The 17,865-nt window shown below is 40.8% G+C and overlaps 1 protein-coding gene across 1 annotated transcript in view; it reads left to right on the plus strand.

The window, feature by feature from the left end:
* TP53I11 (tumor protein p53 inducible protein 11) overlaps nt 1–14,750 on the plus strand; it is a 96,795-nt gene extending 82,045 nt beyond the window's left edge. The window contains exons 5-7 of the mRNA XM_070734848.1: nt 2,207–2,303; nt 12,231–12,332; nt 13,961–14,750. Of these exons, the coding sequence (XP_070590949.1) occupies nt 2,207–2,303; nt 12,231–12,332; nt 13,961–14,094 (333 nt within the window). The 3' untranslated portion in view covers nt 14,095–14,750. The remainder of the gene's footprint in view (nt 1–2,206; nt 2,304–12,230; nt 12,333–13,960) is intronic.
* Nucleotides 14,751–17,865: the final 3,115 nt, after the last annotated feature.

Raw genomic sequence — 17,865 nt, forward strand, 5'->3', positions numbered from 1 at the left:
TAAAAACTAAATAGATTCATATGTCATACATCCTACATTCATTCATTCATTCATTCATTGGGCGGGGCTATCTTCTACAGCACAGGACATGATACAACTTGAAGATACTGTATTTGGACTGTAACTCCCAGCCAGCGAATTCTGGGATTTGAAGTCCAAATATCTTCAAGTTGCCAAGGTTGGGAAACACTGCTGTAGAAGATAGTCAAGGCCTGGCATCTCATAACAAAGTGCAGGCTATGGAATAATGAAGTTAGCTTACAGGAAAACAAGCCCTGACAGTAATCAACAGTTTGATTGTGGAATCAAAAAAACCAGAGACGTGGCAGGCTTTTCTTCATTAGAAAATATTGGAAGCAAGACAGTAATAATGTATGTTGGGATATTTTAACCGAGATTGCTACAATAAACAGGATTATCTAAACTCTCCCAGCTCTTGTTTCTCTAAAATAAAAATTGGGCTTTCTTTCTTCTTTTTTTCCATATAATTGTTATTAAAAGTTGTAATGAAACTAAAATAAGCTAATAAAGAACATAAAAGAGATATGCAGCAAAATATAAATATAATTACAAAATTATATCTATAATTACAACAAAACCTCACTTTTTTCTTTTAGCCAATTTTTTTCCTAATCCACAATTTATAATGCATTTTTTTTTGTTTCATTCAATAGAGGGTTTACAGTCATAAAAGTAGATAATGGTTCTTCCTATAATTAAAGGAGTTGATTTAGCCATTTCTGCAAGCTCTATTTTCTTCACTGATCATTCCTCAAAATTTTCCACATTTGAGTGTATAGTAATTTCATTGCAGTTGTCATATAAAAGAACAAAATTACATGTTTTAGTAGCTTTTTATAGCTTCCCTCTGTCTTTTGCCACTACAGTCTGCAACCGCTGTTCACTTGTATGGATGAAACAGTGATCCAAGTAAACTTCTCTTTGTGAGCATTGACATCTGTCTGCAACATATTTAATTATATTTGATTTCTAATTTCAGAAAAAATCCTTTTCTTTGGAGACTAAATATACTGCTCAAAAAATAAAGGGAACACTCAAATAACACATCCTAGATCTGAATGAATAAAATACAGTGATCCCCCGGGTATTGCGAGCCCGATCATTGCGAAATGGCTATATGGCGATTTTTGAACCCGGAAGTAAAAACACCATCTGCGCATGCGCGCCCTTTTTTTCTATGGGCACGCATGCGTAGATGGCGCCAGGCAGATCAGCTGCTGGGCGGCTTCCCTGGGTCTTCCCCCTCTTGCTGGCGGGAGGGCGAAGCCCCCCCCCAGCACCCGCTCGCCCACCGTTCGCCCGCCCACCCGCCGTTCGCCGCTCGCCCGCCCACCCGCCGTTCGCCGCTCGCCCGTCGTTCGCCCGGCCACCCACCGTTCGCCCGCCGTTCGCCAGGCTCGCCCGCCGCTCGCTGCTCGCCCGCCCTTCGCCCGGCCACCCGCCGTTCGCCCGCCGTTCGCCCGGCTCGCCCGCCGTTCGCCGCTTGCCCGCCCTTCGCCCGGCCACCCGCCGTTCGCTCGCTGCTCGCCCGGCCACTCGGGTTCGTTTGGCTTCGGGACATGCCGGCAGCGATGTTTTAAAACAGCCGCGCGGCTTCCCAACTGAGTCCCGAAGTTTGCCTTTGACTTCGGGACTCAGTTGGGAAGCCGCACAGCTGTTTTAAAACGTCGCCGCCGGCATGTCCCGAAGCCAAACGAACCCGGGTGGCCGGGCGAGCAGCGAGCGAACGGCGGGTGGCCGGGCGAAGGGTGGGTGAGCGGCAGGCGCGGCAGCAGCGAGGAGTTTGCGTGGGCGGGGGGAAAACCCCAATCTTCGGCTCCTCGCTGCTGGGAAGTAAAAACACCATCTGCGCATGCGCAGATGGTGTTTTTACTTCCGCAGCACTACTTCGCGCAAAACCGATCATTGCAAGGGGTCCTGGAACGGAACCCTCGCAATGATCGGGGGATCACTGTATTCTCATTGAATATTTCATCTGCACAACTATTCCATTTGCACAACAGCATATGAAATTGACTATCAATCAGTGTTGCTTCCTAAGTGGACAGTTTGATTTCACAGAAGTTTGATTTACTTGAAGTTATATTCTGTTTTTTAAGTGTTCCATTTATTTTTTTTGAGCAGTGTATTTCAGTTACAGGAGGGGATTTTTTAAAAAACTGAAATTTGTTTTTTTTTCTTACAGGCTCTTACCTTTCCAGATCAAATCTATGATGCTGTCTTTAAGGAAGAGGTAGTCAACAGTAAAATGCCTATCCGTCTCTATGGTGGAGCTTTACTTAGTAAGTAATACATGAGATATACACCCAGATGTTGATGTGGTCTAGTCCACAGGTTACCAACCTGTGATCTGTGGTCCACTGGTGATGAGAGAATTTTGGTGATCCGTGGAGAAATCTTAGCCCCTGGGACATATCTGGCCGAGAGCAATTAATCCAGTCCAGGAAGAATAAAGGAAAGGAAAAAGAAGAGAGGAAAGGAGAGGAAAGGAAAGGAAAGGAAGGGAAGGGAAGGGAGGAGAGGGGGAGGGAGGAGAGGGGAAGGGAAGGGAGGAGAGGGGAAGGGAGGAGAGGGGAGGGACTAAAGCTACAGCTCTGGAATATGGGACTGACTTTCCCAGCAACATCAGCAAGCCACCATCAAATAAGGTTCAATTATTTTGTAATAATTACACTACCTTTAATAATTTTGTTACAATTGAACAACCTTTAAAGTTTTTGTTATGGTTAAATAAGCATTTATGAATTTGTTATGTTAAATAGGTGCATTTCATATTAAAAAAATGGAAATTAATAAAATCTGATCATTATTTTACAAATGTATTTATCGTTAAAAAAATCATATCAAATATATATCCTGGTCTAGTCCATTGGGAATAGCTGAGTAAACACTATACAGGTACTCCTTGATTTGGGACTGGTTGCTTAGCGATCGTTTGAAGTTTCAAAGCAGAGTCCTATGGCCACACAATGCATTTTGCAATAGTTTTACTGAAAACCAACATTTGTTTGTTTGTTTTTTGCAAAACCACATCCAGGCATAACATTGGTTCTCTTAATGACTGAGGTATTCACTTAACAATTGCTGCCAAAGAGGTTGTAACATTGAGTCATTCATACGATGGCAATAAGCAGGGTCCATTATGGACATACATAAAATACTGCCTAGAAGAGTGGAGGTTTATTTCCTAGGATGGAAGGAGAATGAAGCGTGTAGTGTCTTTGCATAGAAATTGCCAAACTTGAAACTAAGCCCTAGGTGATTTGGGATTATAACTTTTTTAATCACTTGTCATTGGACAAGAGGTAAATTAATGGAATGTTTACTGTTGATCTTCATAAAGTTTCTTCCAATTTTGCCCAGAGGAAGGAACACATACTGTGCAATCAAGTTGGGCTTTGAAGTCATTTAACAGGCTGAGGAAAGATGGTATTGTAAATAAGAATCAGGACCTGTAATGTTGTTAATTGTCTTGAGTCCCTAGGGGTAGAATAAATCTCCATCATCGCGGTCATCTAAGAATAATGATACTGAAATTGCACTGTTATAATTTGCCCACTGAGATACAAAGTTTCCCGCACATGGAAATGTGCTGTTTTGAGACGGTAATATGTCATTATAAATTTCATTTGTAATGATGCTCCAAGAGTTTTTAAATTATTTCGTTTTAATTTACGTTCAGTGCCAAAGCAAAAATGTATTTGGGAAACTAGGCATGAAACTAGCTCGCTTGACAAGTGGAATTAGCCATATTTTTTCTTTCTTTTTACCCAAACTTTGCAAGTAATATTGTGTGATCCTGTAATGCCATTTCTCAGACACACAGAAAATTATGCTGTTTGAATGATGAAAAAAACGTGTTGATTCCAAGGCAGGGTTATTTACTTACATGCCACATTTGATATATGAATCAATTAATTTCAGTGGTATTACTTCTCTGTTGATGGATTCAAATTGCTAGCTCTGATGTCACAATATGACTCCAGCATTACAATTTTGTGCTTGTGTATCTCTGTGTATGTTTGTCACTCTGAGAGAAAGCCATGGAAGTAAGACCTCATTCACAAAGGGTGTCATAGGTTTGTGTTGCTGAAATTTATTTTATTTATTTATTATTTATTTATTAATTGGACTTATATGCCGCCCCACTTCGTGGACTCAGAGCGGCTTACAACATTTGGGTAAAAGATAAAATAAGTAAAACATTTCCAGGCCAATTAATAGAATAATTAAATTTAAAAATTGTCTAACAATTTAAAATCAAAAAGTCACATATATGCTATCACACCAAATACATTCATGGGGCAGAAGCTGGGGTTTAATGACCCCAAGCCTGGCGACATAAATTTGTTTTCAAATTCTTACAGAAGTCAAGGAGGGTGGGGGCAGTGTGAATCTCTGGGGGGAGTTGATTCCAGAGGGCCGCCCCCCCCCCCAAACAAGGCTCTTCCCCTAGGCCCCGTCAGCCAGCATTGTCCGGTTGATGGGACCTTGAGGAGACCAACTCTGTGGGACCTAACCGGATGCTGGGATTCGTGCGGCAGAAGGCGGTCTCAGAGATAATCTGGTCCTATGCCATGCAGGGCTTTATAGGTCACAACCAACACTTTGAATTGTGTCCGGGGAGTGATAGACAGATGTGGGCATATTTTGAAAGGCCCAAAACAGCTAGTGTGGCTGCATTTTGGACAATTTGAAGTTTCAGAACACTCTTCAAAGGCAGTCCCATATAGAGAGCATTGCAGTAGTCGAACCTCAAGGTGATAAGGGGGGGGGAGACCAAAAGGGTGATAAGAGCAAAAAAAAGGTGATAAGGGAAAAAAAATGCAAAATTGGGATTTGCTAGACACATAGGGTAAGGGGTGCGCATAAGTGCACCTTTGTGCCTACCGTTCCTGTCCTAATCTCTTTTTTATCTTTTCTATCTCTACTTTATACTTACATTATGTTAAACATACTACAATACAATACTATATTTGTATGACAAATAAAATAAATAAATAAAAATAAAAATAGGATGTTAGAATAATTAAATGTCAAGTTACAGTAGCACAGAGATTATTCATCATGATTTCACCACCTCCTAATCAGTCCCAAAGCTATTATGATGCTTTATTTACACCAGAGCAGTATCAGGTTGCTACCCGCTATGCGCTGCAATGTGCACCGGTAGCAAAAATGGAGCTGTAGCAAAAATGGAGGGAACATGCACAAACATGTAATTTTGGCTATTTTATGCTTCTGCGCATGCACAGAAGCAAAAATATCGCTGAAATCTCGGGTGTGCGTACGTCCTCTCACAAGATTTTGCTTCATGCACATGTGCATGCCAGCAACGCAAAATTGTGTGTGCATTGCACTAGTAGCGGCAGTAAGTAAGAACCTCCACCTGCACCAGAGTATCAATAAACTGTGAATGAAACTCTTCTTGGATTATATCGTTCTGGAGCCCAATCATGCATTTGTGAGAGCACTAAACGATCATTTAAAAACTGTAATTTTATCAAATGATGTAAAATTTCATTTTGAAATTCTGTGGAGCAAGATTCTATTCTTGGCAAGGCCACTTGATTAAAGTCCAGTCATTACCAGTGTTGGTAATGACCTTTAAAGCCCTACATGGCATTGGGCAAGAATACATCCGGAACCGCCTTCTACCGCACGAATCCCAGCAGCCGATAAGGTCCCACAGAGTTGGCCTTCTCTGGGTCCCGTCGACCAAACAATGTCTTTTGGCGGGCCCCAGGGGAAGAGCCTTCTCTGTGGCGGCTCCGGCCCTCTGTAACCAACTCCCCCCAGAGATTAGAACGGCCTCCACCCTCCTTGTCTTTCGCAAATTACTTAAAACCCACCTTTGTCGCCAGGCATGGGGAAGTTAAGTTATCCTTTCCCCCTAGGTTATTACAAGTTATGCATGGTATGTTTGTGTGTATGTTTGGTTTTTTATAATAAGGTTTTTTTAGTTGTTTTTATTAATTGGATTGTTCATGTTGCTTTACCACTGTTGTTAGCCGCCCCGAGTTTGGGGAGAGGGGTGGCATACAAATCCAATAAATAAATAAAAATAATAATTTCCTTCCTCCATTAAAAAAAAATCCATCCAGGCATGCACACTTAGGCCTATGCATATGTACACATGCTTGTAAAGTGCTTCCTTAAAAAACATTATTTTACCCATTCAAGAATCACTCAAAGGTCCCAGCATGTGGCACAGCAAGAGTTATAATCACAAGTGTATATACACATGCTGGTGCCTTTCCTTCCCCCCTTTTTTTCTGTTTTTCTTTTTTTGTTTTCCTTTTTTATATCTTTGTATGATTACTTCTTTTTTCTATGTTTCATTACTTTAAGTATATAAGTGTTTTGCATATGTCTTTTAAGAATTTCAATAAAATTTATTATTATTTTTTTAAAAAGAATCACTCATATACAGTACTTGATTTCTCTTACACATCCGCTGTGTATTTAGTCAGTTAACATTAACAATAGTACTTAGACTTAGGATATTTTTCAGACTATAAGAGGCATAGGGTATAAGACACACTAAGATTTCAAAGAAAAACAAGTTTTTGTCCTTGTGAGCCCCCACGAGCACTGTGCAAGCCTCCCAAACCCTCTGTGTGCCCTGATCTTTGCAAAAAAGGGCCAATGTTTTGCAAAAACTGAGCCATTTTTCCGTTCCCCTAGCCCCAGGAACACTCTGCAGGCCTCCCAAATCCTTTGCACACCCTGTTCTTTGCAAAAGCTCACCCATTTTTCACCCATTTTTGTGAAAAATGGGGTACACAGAGAGGGTTTTGGAAGCCTGCAGTGCTCCTGTGAGCTCGGGGAAGGCAAAAATGCTCCCATTTTTGCCAAAAACAGCCCGTTTTCACCTGTTTTATGAAAAAATGGGGAGCACAGAGGGTTTGGGAGGCCTGCAGAGAGCAAAAACACACACACCGTTTTTGCAAAAAAGCCCCTAGGATATTTTTGCCCTCCCCCAGCCCCTAGGAGCACTCTGCAGGCCTCCCAAATCCTCTGGGAATCTCATTTTTTGTGAAAAATGGGCCTATTTTTTTGCAAAAATGGGACATGGGGACAGAGCCGGGATTCAGGAGGCCAAAAATGGCTGTATTGGGTATATAAGATGCACCAACATTTCCACCATCTTTTAAGGGGGGAAGGTGCATCTTATACTCCAAACAATACAGTATATACTCAGGCAGGGTTTCCCTGTCGCCGCTGCTACCGGTGCGGTTGTGTGCACAGCAGCTTTGTGTGCTCATGTGCAGGAAGCCAAATCTCATGTGAGGATGCTTGCACACATGCGAGATTTGGCTTCCTGTGCATGCGTAGAAGGCAAATCTTGCGCAAGTGCACATGCCTGCCTGCCAGTCACATGGGACTGCATGTGCAGCTCCATTTTGGCTACCACACTATAGAGTGGCCCCTGGTATTATCAGTAAACAGAGTCAGCATATTTCCCCCAACAATCAGGGTCATCATTTTACCACCCTCAGAAGGATGAAAAGCTGAGTCAACCTTGAGCTGGTGAGATTTGAACTCTAGGCTGTGAGCAGTGAATTAGTGTGCAGTGCTTCTTTCTAACTTCTGCACCACCACGGCTCTTATTGTGAAATAAAACATATACAGTAATTTAAAAAGAAATTTAAAATTTGTGTGTGTGATGGGAATCCCTCCAAAATTATCAGGGTAAATTAAATGATTAAAAACCTGGTTAAAGGAGCCCCAAGTCCTGGCCAGCCAATAATGTCTTTGGAATTGGCTTTGCATCCCTGCACAAGCTTTCTTATGAGCTTGTCATTGTGGCAATATAATTAGAGGAGATATACAGTGTGCGCATAACGGTAAGCAACTCCAGAGAAAATGGAACATAAATCGAACAAATAAAGAGATCCAAACTCTACCCTACAGACATGTGCAATAAAGTAGAATAAAATTAAACTAATCTAGTTAGGGAGAAGGATAAGCTATAGCTTCTATGGCTTGTTTGTTTGTTTTTTATTTTGGTTATTTATGTGAAAGCATTTATCCAAGCTGAACCACAGCTGCTGGCTTGATGTCTAAAATGATTTGCTTCAGGGCTATGAGTTTTCTTTAGCATTCACAACCCAGTGCTGTTTTGTGCTCACATTCCTGTTGTCTTTCTGGGAGAAATTATAAATAAGGTTGGGACTGTATGGGCACAGCTATAAGAAGTCTCGCTCAAGGTTTGCATGGTTGCATGAAATCAAAATAGATTTGAGTCTGGTCACTGGGAGTTCTTTGTGCAGTGGGATAACTTTTCCTGCCTTATCCTTTTTTCAAAGTCTGCAGCAGCATCTGCTGGCTGCAAATAAAAATACAGGGTAACTTGGCTATGCTGGAAGGAACCCTCATTTTTATAGCAAATATTGTACGTTCTCTTTCTCCCACTTCAAAGGGGACAGGTTTAGATTATGGGACAACATACTACATTGTTCCCAAACAGTTTAATGGGAAAACATTACCTTTGCTTTAGCTGCAGTTCCTGGAAGTAAATTAGTGATATATGCACTGTAATCTCTAGAGCTTCTGCAGGGATTTTACTGCTTATATTTATCTTTCCATTGATTGTTGAAGTACACAGACAATTCAAAAACAAGGCATAAAGATTTTTTTCTGTGTCAGACACACAAACCTAGTGAGGAATGGGATAGATTATGTTGATTGATTATCTACCATTTGTACCATCAAGTCAATGTTGATTCATAGCAACAATATATATAGATTTTTCTCCACGACAATCTGTCCCCTGCCTCATCCTTCAAGTCCATCTGAACTTCTTTTTCCTTCCATTTTTCCCAGTCTCAGAGCCAGTAGTGGGATCCAGCCAGTTCACACCTGCTCAGGCTAACCAATTACCCCCACCCACCCACCCCACACACCATCAAACTGAATCCTGGACGCTGCGCTGCATTGCAATAAATACATTAAAGGGTTAAATAAGGTTCAGGAGGAAAGTGTTTTTAATAGGAAAATGAACACAAGGACAAGGGGGCACAATCTGAAGTTAGTTGGGGGAAAGATCAGAAGCAACATGAGAAAATATTATTTTACTGAAAGAGTAGTAGATGCTTGGAACAAACTTCCTGCAGACGTGGTTGGTAAATCCACAGTAACTGAATTTAAACATGCCTAAATAAACATATATCCATCCTAAGATAAAATACAGGAAATAGTATAAGGGCAGACTAGATGGACCATGAGGTCTTTTTCTGCCATCAATTTTCAATGTTATATGTTTCTAATAGAGAAACGGGCAACAAAATGGCAGGTGTGATGGGAGGGGGCTGCTTTCCCTCTTTCCTTCTCTGCTCTTCCCCCTTCCCTCATGATGGCCGCTCCTTTTCCCATTTCTTCATTGCAGTGCAGTGCCCAGGATTGACTTTGATAAATTGTTTCAACTCCTATCTTCATTCGATGCTATAGATCACTGCACACCAAGACAACTAGACACAAGAACAGTTTTTCCCCGAACACCATCACTGCTAAACGAATAGTTCCCTCACCAATGTCAAACTATTCACTAAGGCTGCATTGCTATTATTATTAGTCTTCTCATCATTCTTATCATCTATCTCCCCCCATTTATGACTGCAGGACTATAACTTGTTCCTTATGATTTATATTAATATTGATTGTTTCCTGATTACTTATTTGTACCTTAGGACAGCGTTTCCCAACCGGTGTGCCGCGGCACACTGGTGTGCCGCGAGACATGGCCAGGTGTGCCGCCAAGCTTCAGCTGGGCGGGGCGCTGCCGGTACTTCCGTCCTGGGGCTCCCGCGCGCAGCTGTCTCCTGCTCGATGCCGCGGTTTTCGGCGCTCTCCTGCTGGGCCCCAAAGAAGGAAGGCAGGAAGAAGGAGAGCTCCATTCTTCGCACCTTTTTCCCGCCTTCTTTCTTTGGGGCCCAGCAGGAGAGCGCCGAAAACCGCAGCATCGAGCAGGAGGCGGGGGACATCTGTGAGCGGGAGCCCCAGGACGGAAGTACCGGCAGCGCCCCGCCCAGCTGGAGCTCCTCTTTCGTCGACGGCAAGTGTCCGATGGGAGCGGGGGGGGCCGCAGCGGCCGCAGGCAGTCGGGGGAGATGGCGGCGGCGAGAGGGATCGCTCGCTCGATCACTCTCAGCTGACTGCAAGTGGGAGCCCTGACGGTGGCGGTTGGACGTTCTGCTGGACGTCGTACATGCTGGCGCTGCGTGCCTGGCATATACGGTGTCCAGCACCGCGTCCAGCTGCCGCCGTCAGGGCTCCCGCTTGCAGTCAGCTGAGAGAGAGAAAGAGAGACATATAAGAGGCAGAGAGAGAGAAAGAGAGACATAGCAAGAGAGGCAGAGAAAGAGAGACAGAGCAAGAAAGAGAGACAGCAAGAGAGGCAGAGAAAGAGAGATAGAGAAAGAGAGAGAGAAAGAGAGACATAGCAAGAGAGGCAGAGAGAGAGAAAAAGAAAGAGAGACATAGCAAGAGAAAAAGAGAGACTTAGCAAGAGAGGCACAGAGAGAGAGAGAAAGAGAAAGAAAGAGAGACATAGCAAGAGAGACAGAGAGAGAAAGAGAGATAGCAAGAGAGGCAAAGAGAAAGAAAGAGACATATAGCAAGACAGTGAAAGAGAGAGAGAGAGCAAGAGAGAGAGAAAAAAGCAAGAAAGAGATAGCAAGAGAGACAGAGTGAGAGAGCACGGGAGAGAGAAAGACATAGAGGAAGGGAAGGAGGGAGAGAGAAAGAGAGCAAAAAAGAGAGGAAGAAAGAAAGAAAGAGGGATGGAGAGAGAGAATGAAGGGAAGGAAGGAAAAGAGAGAAAGAGGGAGAAATAGAGCGAAAGGGAGGAAGAGAGAGGGTTTTTTGTCCAAACTTTTCTTTAGCCCGCCCCCCCCTTTCAGTGTTCCCCAGGATTTTGAAAATACAAATAATGTGCCGCGGCTCAAAAAAGGTTGGGAAACACTGCCTTAGGACAATCATTAAGTATTTAACCTCATGATTCTTGCCAATTGTATCTTTTCTTTTATGTACACTGAGAGCATATGCACCAAAGACAAATTCCTTGTGTGTCCAATTACACTTGGCCAATAAAGAATTCTGTTCTGTTCTATTCTATTAGGAAAAAAAAATTACACACATGTAGAGAAAGGAAACAGATAATAAAATAAAAATGGAAAAGAACATACAAATAGGAAATGCAGACAAAGAACAAAATGTACAAGATAAAATATGACCAGATAGTGAACAATTCTAAATTAATATATAATTAAAATAGTCTGATACATCATAAATGCTTAAAATACGTCACATCCATTTTCAAATAAAGCATATCCTTGTTAAACCATGGACTAAAATTACTTGCTTTAGCACATTAAAAGGAGGTGGTTGAGAAGAAACTGAAGGGATAAACAATTTGTTAAGACAGTACTGTAGATTGTGTGTCAAATTAATAATAATAATAATAATAATAATAATAATAATAATAATAATAATAATAATAATTTATTAGACTTGTATGCCGCCCCTCTCCAAAGGCTCGGAGCAGCTCACAACAAAATACAGAGCACAAATTTAATATTAAAAACAATTATAAAAGCCCATTATAAAACAGTCATACCATCCAATTAAACCACACATAACATGTGTAACAGCTAAGGGTCAGTTACATCCCCCAAGCCTGGCGCCATAGATGGGTTTTCAGTAATTTGCGAAAGATAAGGAGGGTGGGGCCAGTCCTGATCTCTGGGGGGAGTTGACTCCAGAGGGCTGGGGCCACCACAGACAAGGCTCTTCTCTTGGAGCCCACCAGACAACATTGTTTTGTCGACGGGACCTGGAGAAGGCCAACTCTGTGAGACCTGATCTGTCACTGGGATTTGTGCGGCAGAAGGCGGTCCTGAAGGTATTCTGGTCCGATGCCATGTAGGGCTTTATAGGTCATAACCTATATAGATCAAATTAACAGTAAACTCATGAGTTTTGGCTGTGGCAAGTTTCAAAATTTGCAAAATGAAAGGGCAGAGGGCTTAAATCATGGTACCTGTGAATCTGCAGTAGCTCACATTTGGAAGTTGTCCTTTCATAAAGCTTTGGTTTACAAGCAACATGAATGGCAGTATTTCTCTGTCATATCCTGCCGCTCTCCTTATCCTGTCCTAAATCAGCTATTCTGATCCTTCTTTTTTTCCCCTTCCAATCTGCAATAGGCATCTCGCTCATCATGTGGAATGCCCTCTACACAGCTGAGAAGGTCATAATCCGTTGGACTCTACTGACCGAAGCTTGCTACTTTGCAGTACAGTTCCTGGGTAAGTAGTGGTCTTTTGGGAAACAGGAAGTAACAAAATCTCTCTCTCTGTCTCTCCTTTTCTCCCTCTCCCTCTCTGTCTCTCCTCCTCTCCTTCTCTGTCCCTCGCCCTTCCTCCCTCTCCCTATCTCTCTGTCCCTCTCCCCCACTCCACGTGTGCATGTGTGTGTGAAAAGAGGCAGTCATATTATGATCTAGATATTGATTTTGAAGGAACTCGAGTTTTAAATTAGTTAGTTTTAACTTTAAAATTGTATTTAGGATATTTTTATTGTTTTTTATATATTGTAAGCCACCCCCGAGTCTTTGGAGAGGGGCGGCATAGAAATCCAATAAATAAATACTGAATAACCAAAGAAATATTTCCTAACTATTTTGAGAGACCAGGAATTTAAACCAACAGTGATATTAGTACTCATATTTGCTGACAAAGAAGTGTTGAAATGAAAATGATAACATCTAGTTATTGCATCCCAATTCACTGAAGCATCTAAGCTCTGAAAGCAAAGCAATTTACAAGCTTGATTAATTTCATTTTAAAAAACCTATGCCTTCCCTCTGTTTTTCAAACATTTTTTTCTTTCAGGGCAGGCAGGGAGTTGCTTTTCAAACTCTGTTGTTCTGTATTCCTTCACTAACTGATAAATGTGTCTTTTCTCTTTTTATAGCCAGTTGTCACAAGATAAAAATTCTGAAGTCAGAAATCCAGTCTATCTTGCACTTTCTGAGATATTCGGAAATTGCTTTCTTAACATAAGTCAGTGGGAAAACTAAACTTTCAAATTGATTTTAAAAAAAACTGTTAAATACAGTGAAATTTAAAAAGCTTCTACATGTACTGGAATCCCAAGCAAAATATTTGATCTTTTTTGGTTTGAATTTTCAGGTCTAAAGGGAAAATTTATACAGTGAAAGTCAATTCTGGTTACTACTGCTAAACTGTCAATGAATTATATATCTATAAACCCTGGTTTTTGCAACATCATAAAATGTTCTGGCTCCCTACTTAGAGCCCAATCTCAAGCAAAGATAATCTAACAGAGTTAAAAGAGATTTGAGTTATAGGTATCTTTCTACCAAGAAACATATGTTGAGGGATGGATTTTTAATTAGACTCGGCAGGCAGGAATCAAAGTAAACAAAACTTTATTTAGTAAACAGAAAGTAAATTGTGCCAGGAGCGACACTTATAAAACAGCTGGAACATGGCTGCATAGAGAAGAGTACAGAGTGGAATGCTTGCTACGTAAACAGGCGGATGTGACTATGTGGGATGTGATGTAAATATGGGTGTGATCAGAGGGAAGGCACACATTAACTCTTTAACTACTGAATGTCTCTGTGGCTGGCAATTCTCAGCGTGACAACATATATGTTCAAAAGCACATTTGTGGGACAGCCTTCTTCATGTTTTAGCTATAACCTTCTTTTCACGATTGTTAAATAGGTCTACTTAACCGTAATGACTTAACAAAAAGCAATATGGCCATTCTGTTAAATAAGAATGTAGTAAACTAGGTTTTGTTGTAATCTCACTATTACAGAAGACAGCTAATGTATTGGTAGTTTGCTTGGTGTAAGTGTGGGGCTGTCTTATTTTAGCCTTCACCTCTCACCTTTCTCTTTCAGTGACTTCAATCACCTTGGTTGAGAATGGCCAAGTGTCTATGGGAGCCACATTTCTTCTCATCAGCCGAGCCCTCTTTGTACTTATCAGCATTTATTATTACTATCAAGTTGGACGCAGACCCAAGAAAGTCTAATGGCCAGAACTTTAGGGGTGGGTGGGAGACCTTGGTTGATTTGGAAGAACTGGAGGGCTTTTCTATTCTCTTTTTCTTTTCCACATTCCTTTTTGTTCACGTTAGTGCATTGTCTTTAAAAGCAGTCATTATAGCATGCATCAATGTGTCAGTCCAGTGCTGATCTCCTTGCCACAGCAGACAAGAAAAAAGAGAGATCAAAGTTGCCTAATGTCTCTTTGGAAAGGACTGAGATAATGAGCCTTGCTCAGAATGTGGGGGAGGGTGATTCCCAATTGTTAGCCAATTTACTTCACTGTAAAATTAGATGATGGCCCAGGATTTTCCATTCTACTATCCTCTAGTCCAGACCGACTAGTTTGAACATCTGTCACAACAGCCAGTGCAGGATTGGGATGACAGGAGTTGAAGTTCAACGATGACTTGGAAAAGAATTTGGAGCAGCTTTCCAAGGTTTACATAGATAAACCCAGCAATTCCATTGAAATTGCAGTGGGCGTCTTAGTTATACAGTGATACCTCGTCTTACAAACGCCTCATCATACAAACATTTCGAGATACAAACCCGGGGTTTAAGATTTGTTTGCCTCTTCTTACAAACTATTTTCACCTTACAAACACCGCCGCCGCTGGGATGCCCCGCCTCCAGACTTCCGTTGCCAGCGAAGCACCCGTTTTTGCGCGACTGGGATTCCCCTGAGGCTCCCCTCCATGGGAAACCCCACCTCTGGACTTCTGTGTTTTTGTGATGCTGCATGGGAATCCCAGCAGGGGAATCCAAGCAGTGCAAAAACGGGCACTTCACTGGCAACGGAAGTCCAGAAGTGGGGTTTTCCCAATGAGGGGAGCCTCACTGAAATCACAGCATCGCAAAAACACAGAGGTCTGGAGGTAGGGTTTCCCATGGAGGGGAGCCTCAGGGGAATCTCAGCAGCGCAAAAACGGGCGCTTCGGCTGGCAAAAGGGGTGAGTTTTGGGCTTGCCCGCATTAATCGCTTTTCCATTGATTCCTATGGGAAACATTGTTTCGTCTTACAAACTTTTCACCTTAAGAACCTCGTGCCGGAACCGATTAAGTTTGTAAGACAAGGTATCACTGTATTCTCCTTTTTCATTTGTCAGTTGTGTTTGGGTCCCTTGTCAAATCTATCTACTAAAATCTTATAGCTAGGGCTGGAACAATGTCTTGTCTTATGGGGAAATCCAAAAGGCACATTATAAAGAATTCTTAGAAAGTTGAATATTGACATCCTTTAATGTGCCTTTTAGAAAATGATATCATGACCATATGTCTGAAACTCAGACATAAACTCTATTAACTTAAAAAGAGATTCAAACGGAGTCCTTTGGGAGTTGGGCGGCATATAAATTAAATTAATAAATAAATTAATAATAAATTAATAAACTCTTTTGAAGGAAGCCTTAATCTGCTACAGCTTCTAAATATGCCTTTTTATTTTTGATCACCATTACTCCCTTTCTTCTCTGCTGTTGGCCACTTAGTACTGTTCTAGTTAGAGGTGTTTGGTTTTTAAAGTATTAGTTGTTAACTAAAATACTCTCAGATAATTCTAAGAAGAGGAACATTAGAAAAGGGAACTGAAATCATGATTTGACAAGCTCTTTTTTCAAGATAAAAATAAAAACACAGGGAAATATTTACCAGTTTTTATAAATTATTGTCCAGTGTTAGTGCAAATGAAGAATTCACAAGAGTTTGATTATAAACACGTATCTAAAATGGCATAGTAAATACTGAACATGTCTAGGTTAGTTTGTATTGTATATGCTGGAATGATTTGTGAATGTAGATTGGTAGACTGATTTTGGTGATCTTTTCATTCTTCTTGAAATGGAAAGATGGTCAAATTGGTATTTATGTGCACATGTATGTCTAGGAGCACCGAGGGGGAAATTACAAATGATTTGGTCATTTGTCATGTTTGGCAGTTAACTCCAAAACTGGATTGCACCCTGGTACATGAACTAAATCAGTTTACTTTGAACTGTGACTCTGCAAGATGCCCCAAAGACGTTTAAATATGAATTGTCCTCACTTGTAGTTGCAAGACGTTGCTAACCTAGAACAAATTAACCTATTTGGTGGTAGGCATGACCTCAAACAAGGTTCTCTATATTGTCGATGTAATGTTTGCCAATTACAAATGGCAGTGTTAGCATGTCCTTTTATCCATTCTGTTATCCATTATTTAACCAAAAGGGATAAATATAAGCTGATTTCTTCAAACTCAAAACCAAAGTTCTTAATGATATATAAAAAAGAGAAACCATAGACTAAAGTACGAGTCATAATGCTCCAGGTATACCCAGGGGCATAGTTCCCTCTAAGCTGAGCAGGTGAGCAATCGCTCACTTAAAAATCATCATCAACTCAGAGTTTTCCAAACCTGCCCAGAAGCCGAGAGGGAAATTTTATTATTATTTCTGTGTCGCCCAGTCCCGAAGGGACTGCCGCTCAGACACTATACTTTTCCGCCCACCCCAAAAAAAATTTAGAGAGAACACTGCCCAGGAGTCTACTCAAACTGCAATTCATTGTAATCAGTTGGGCAAATAAAGCTAATTTGCTTTTTTCCCCTGCCCTGTTGTTCCCATCAAAACATTGGGAAAATCTGCAGATATTTTTAAATAAAATCAGGAATTGGTTGTGATTTCCATACAAACCACGTTATCTATCAGTTCAGGATTAAAATCTAACCATTTACCTTTTACTTTTCAATACATTCAACAGTGAATATCATGCTTTCCCCTACTTTTTCTTAAATTTCCTTATAGTGGTTTTTGTACTTTGCCCTATATTAAACATACATAACTGTCTTCCTGAAATGGATTGCAAAAAATTTGTTAGCATATATCTGTTAAGATGGACCAAACTTTTTGGACTAAGCACAGTGACTCTAGAAAAGGGATATTTGATTTATATTGTGAAAAGACCTGACTATCCATAAAACTGGATAACATTGAAGACCGAAGTAGCATCTTTTCATTTTCAACAAGTAATGGTATTTGGAAAATCTAAAGACTTATTCATGGATGGCCAATTATATGTGCTGATTTTGCCTACTGTGGTCTTTTTTTCCTGCTCAACTATTTCCAACACTGCCGCCTTGATCAACTTCTGGCATTAACTACGTATGCGCATGAACTTGGACTACCATGTATGCTGTAGCTGAAGACCATACAAAAACCATGAATCGAATAGAAATTCTTAAAGTATTTGACTTTATGATAAATGTGGTGATTCAAGTGGTGAATTTAGAATTAAGAGAGAATGCCTGGAGAGATTAAATTCATCTATATGAATGAATTTTGTAATGCTACATTCAGTTGTTTTAAGTTCTTGCTCTGTAGAAAAGATGATTTGTACACTTAATGAAATAAGTATGATTCCAAGCAGTTACCGTCTGGTATTGAGCATTTTGTTCCAAGGTAGAAAACTGAATTAGAGGAAGGAACACTTTTCAACTGTGCTTTAATCCAGTCTCCAAATCTTTAAAATGAACTTTGTCTCAAGGAAAGGAATTATATGCACTTAGGAATCAAGCTGTTGTCCTGTTATATATCTATAGTAAATATGACTCATTAGCATATTAAAATTCATAATTGTCTCTTTACCAGGGCTCACTTTCAAAATATTATTAGTAATAAAGCCCCTGCCATATAATCTACCAGTATTGTTATCATACTAGTAGATTGTAGCATATTGGTATAACAATATCATTTTCATGTATATTACTATGACGTATTATA

Source organism: Erythrolamprus reginae, chromosome 1 (genome assembly GCF_031021105.1).
Source record: "Erythrolamprus reginae isolate rEryReg1 chromosome 1, rEryReg1.hap1, whole genome shotgun sequence".
In the NCBI taxonomy this organism is placed as follows: Eukaryota; Metazoa; Chordata; class Lepidosauria; order Squamata; family Dipsadidae; genus Erythrolamprus; species Erythrolamprus reginae.